This window comes from Trachymyrmex cornetzi, unplaced genomic scaffold, assembly GCF_001594075.2.
Source record: "Trachymyrmex cornetzi isolate Tcor2-1 unplaced genomic scaffold, Tcor1.1 scaffold16, whole genome shotgun sequence".
Taxonomy (NCBI): domain Eukaryota; kingdom Metazoa; phylum Arthropoda; class Insecta; order Hymenoptera; family Formicidae; genus Trachymyrmex; species Trachymyrmex cornetzi.
This window is the reverse complement of record NW_017296201.1, coordinates 5,119,275-5,123,342: the sequence shown is the minus strand read 5'-3', so window position 1 is coordinate 5,123,342 and position 4,068 is coordinate 5,119,275. Positions and strand designations below refer to the sequence as shown.

At 33.0% G+C, this 4,068-nt stretch overlaps 1 protein-coding gene across 1 annotated transcript in view; it reads right to left on the bottom strand.

Moving 5' to 3' along the window:
* Positions 1-3,532, bottom strand: part of LOC108758673 (arginine kinase) — a 4,120-nt gene extending 588 nt beyond the window's left edge. The window contains 3 exon segments of the mRNA XM_083287348.1: positions 885-1,057; positions 1,059-1,180; positions 3,502-3,532. Of these exon segments, the coding sequence (XP_083143474.1) occupies positions 885-1,057; positions 1,059-1,118 (233 nt within the window). The 5' untranslated portion in view covers positions 1,119-1,180; positions 3,502-3,532.
* Positions 3,533-4,068: the final 536 nt, after the last annotated feature.

The window sequence follows — 4,068 nt, the reverse complement described above, 5'->3', positions numbered from 1 at the left end:
ATCCTATAAAATTTGTATGTGTATATTTAATATTTATGAAATGTTTATATTTATGCAACGTCTATGTATATTTATGAAATTTTTATATGTATATTTCTTTCCAAATTTAATATTCTTAATATTTTTATATATTTATGTGGAAATATATTTATATGGAAATTTATTTTCTATACATTTATATCCATTGCATTTTATTTTGTGTCTTTCTATGCAACTTTTGTTATTCTATAATTATCCTTATCCGGTGCCTTTTGACAAAACTTTTGCCCATGAAGAAAAATTCCGTGATAATAATCAAACGCTAAAATATGATCAAATAGTACTTATATTATACAAATTCGTAATAATGTTAACTAAATCTTATTAAAAAAGGAAATTATTTTAGAAAAATAATTAAATTTTTATTTAAAAATCAAAACTTCTTTGTAAGCTATTGAATGCAAATAATATCTCTCTTTCTTATAAATATTCTATTTATAAAACAAAATCCATATGAGAGAGAATGTTCTGTCGTATTTTCAGTCAAGGGACATTAATCCGATTGATTAAATAATCTATAAATACGAATCTTTTTTTAGATCCGTATATTATAAAAAAATTGAATTTGTTATATATATTAATTTAAATAATAGTCGTTATTAACTAATATATGTATGTAAAATTAAGATCTTGCTGGAAATCATAAAATTTAAAGTATATATTTTGAATAAAATTTTATAAATAATATCACTTAAAAAAATATATTTAAAATATATAATTTTCAAGTAAAATAGATTTTGTGAAACGTAGCAGCCCGTGACCATTTCTTCATATCTATCGAATAACTATAATATTTATTCGTCTGATCAAATGATTGAACTCTATCCATATAATATCGTTCTCACCTGAAGACCATGCACTGCCGATCTCTTCGGATAAAATCCGCGCTCAATTTTGGCAGGCGAACGTGCACGAAGGCCCGTATGACTGTGCCAAGATTCGTAGGGCAAAATGTAAGGAAACCGAGTCTTCGGCGCCGTAGGAATTCCAATTTCTTCTCGATTTCTTGGACCACTTTTAACGAGTCTCTCGTACACCGCCGCGAGGTTACCATCTCGTTCCATCGATATCAGACGCATGTGATCCTCCAAGTTACGCCAGACAAGGAAAGTTTTCTCTTCGTTAAAAAATATCCTTGTACCTGAAGGAGAGAACAGCGTGATACAAACAAGCGTGGTAGTTTTATATCCCTTGAACTTTCAACCGGGAAGCCATGTTCTTCTTTAATCGCAAAAGGTCTTCTATTATATTCTGTTGTCTTAAGTATTTGTGTAGATAGTTTTGTTGAGTATGCATGTGTGTGTATACTTATAAATATTATACTGAATTCTTTGTAGTACGGAAGAGATAATGAATAGGTCACAAAGAGGCAATTCCGTTTAACCTTTAACCGAGATCGTCGTATTTTCAGTCAAGGGACATTACATTGCAAACGCGTGTTCAGAAAGTTAGAAAGTTGCCTCGCCCACTTGCATTTTAATTTGAAAAAATGATTTTTTCGTGTGCGTTTATAATCACGTGTGGTGCTCGTAACGTGACGTGAACTTTATCTAAAAATATCGTGCAAATATATGTTAAGAATAAACTGTTTTATTCCCGCTTAAATCTCATTTATATTTAACCAAAATCTCACTTATAGATCTCGCAATTTATCCGTTTTGTAGTCCAATTAATAAACTGTAAATATTACTAAATTTAATAACGAATGTAAAATCGGTGAATATCGAAATTGAATCAAAGTCAGTTAATTTGGAATAAGCGCTTTTTAAATTAAATTATAACGATAAGGTAATATTTCATGTAAGGTATACGATATGAAAAGTCTAATATTCAGATGAACATAAGCCGAGAGCGTCATGCACTTTAATCTATTAGTATATTCAAAGGCTAGTCTGTATTGATTCGACCGGTCGAGCGTATCTCTTTATTAAAAGGAAAAATAGATCCGGCTACGATTCTGATTATCTGTGAGTAACAAGCAGGCAACGCGGTAATCTCCATCGAGTGCAATGCATGCAAATGGAAAAAAAGAAATATAACGATGAGATATGCAATAGATAGACGAAACAAAGCACGCAATTAAATTTGTCCTATGGCGAATCATATTTCTGTATATTGTACGTTTAATTAATATTAGTAACAACGTCAAATGAGGGGAACAAGAGGAAAATCCAACAGAGTTATGATGCTGTTAATTAAGTATAACTGCAGATGCGTCCTGCGTAAACGCGAGAAAAAGGGCATGCCGAGATCCTTTGTTCGACAGGCGATGAAAAGTGAAACGTTTTTTTTTTTTAATTAACGTGATAATTCGTTTTATCTTCCACTTAAATCCTTTTAAATTTTAAATGTAACTTGGATTATCCATCCGTTATATAAATCTATATGTATATGTTTTAGAAATCGAAATGATTACATAAAATGATTACTAAATGATTACGCAAACAAGACTCGACTGGGAAAAAGCCAGAAACACTTTTGTATCTCATTTTTCATAATAACGAATTAATGATTCTGAACGCATCTCGTGCATTTCACGTAATTTAGAATGGCCCATAAAAACGAAAAAAAAAAAGAATTCAACGAAACATTCGGTTCTCTCGGAAAACTCTCAAGCACTGCACGCCACACCCTCTTTTAAGCTCCGTAACACTAAGCTCCGTAATACCTTCTAACCCTTTTAACTCTCTAATCCGAGAGGCGAAGGGATCTTCGAGACCTCATCGTGACGAAAATCATTAATGCAAATTTATTTAATCAGCTGTTCGCCGTCCTTGTTCCATATACGTAAGACGTTACACCGTAGAATACATTGTTTACACGGACGTCGTGGGGGATTTATAACTTAAATGATTATTTAAAGTACGGCATAATAAGACGTGGGTATAAAAAGCTTGATTACGAAACTGCTTAAAAATGCACGTTGCGGTTTGCAGATCGAAACATTTGCTGATATACGCACGCGTAATCGTTTTGCTTATTCTCTTAGAGAACTTGCTTTAATCTTGGCAAAGTTTTGGTTTAATCTTCGTTTCAACATAAATCCTCGATTTGGGGTGTATGGCTTACCGGGGGATTAATGTTTTCGAGTAGGCTGAAGGAACTTAAGACATTGTAATTGAATGTTTTAACGAAAGCAACTACGGTTGGATCGAAGTTTGACCCCGTGTAATATTAGTCGTCGAAGTTAGCTCTTAGCGCGCAGTCAACGTAAATGGAATACATTCGAGATGCCATCCGATTTCTATAACCATAAATAAGATGGGCGTTAGATAATTTTAGTTTATTCGTACAATTTAATTTTGCTCCAAAGCTGAATTACATATACATTGAAATTAATTTCAGATGTAGGCAAGTAAGAAAATATAATGCTATTGATATTATAGTTGTACATTATTACTTTAGGAAACTTATCTATTGATCTAAATCTAATAGCGTTCGCCGCTTTTAGAAATCTGTCACCTTTCTTGAACAGGAAATGATCATCCAGTAATTGTTGCCGGATCTGTTTGTCTAATGTTCTGAGCGTGTAATAGGTCCCTTTGAGCTCATCCTTTAACGAGATTAAAGCTTCCTGTACCTGGAGCCACAGGATAATCGTGTTATAAAAGCTATCTTGTAGCTTCACTCTTACGGTAGCTTTAATTCCCCTTCGCCATGCCACTAAGCGATATAAAACTATAATTGTAGAAATCATTTTCTTGGGATAAATCACCCGCGCGCGATTTCTACCAATGGCGGATTTAGTGCTTCAGAGAAGCCCCAAGTACGACGACCCCTACTTTGTTCTGCTTTATAGTTCAATAGACGGAACGCAGTCGAGGAAGAATTTTATTTACAAGTTCTTGTGGAACGATAAGACTTCTCAGATTTCTGTCGAACATTCTCTTTTATTAATTACAAAATTGTGAAGATGAGATTATTAACTCACAAAACAATTTGAGAAACAGCCAAAGCTCTAAGAACCGTTTAAATCGCTCATAAATCCACCACATCTTCCTTTTTAACTCGCGATAGTGAATCTCATAT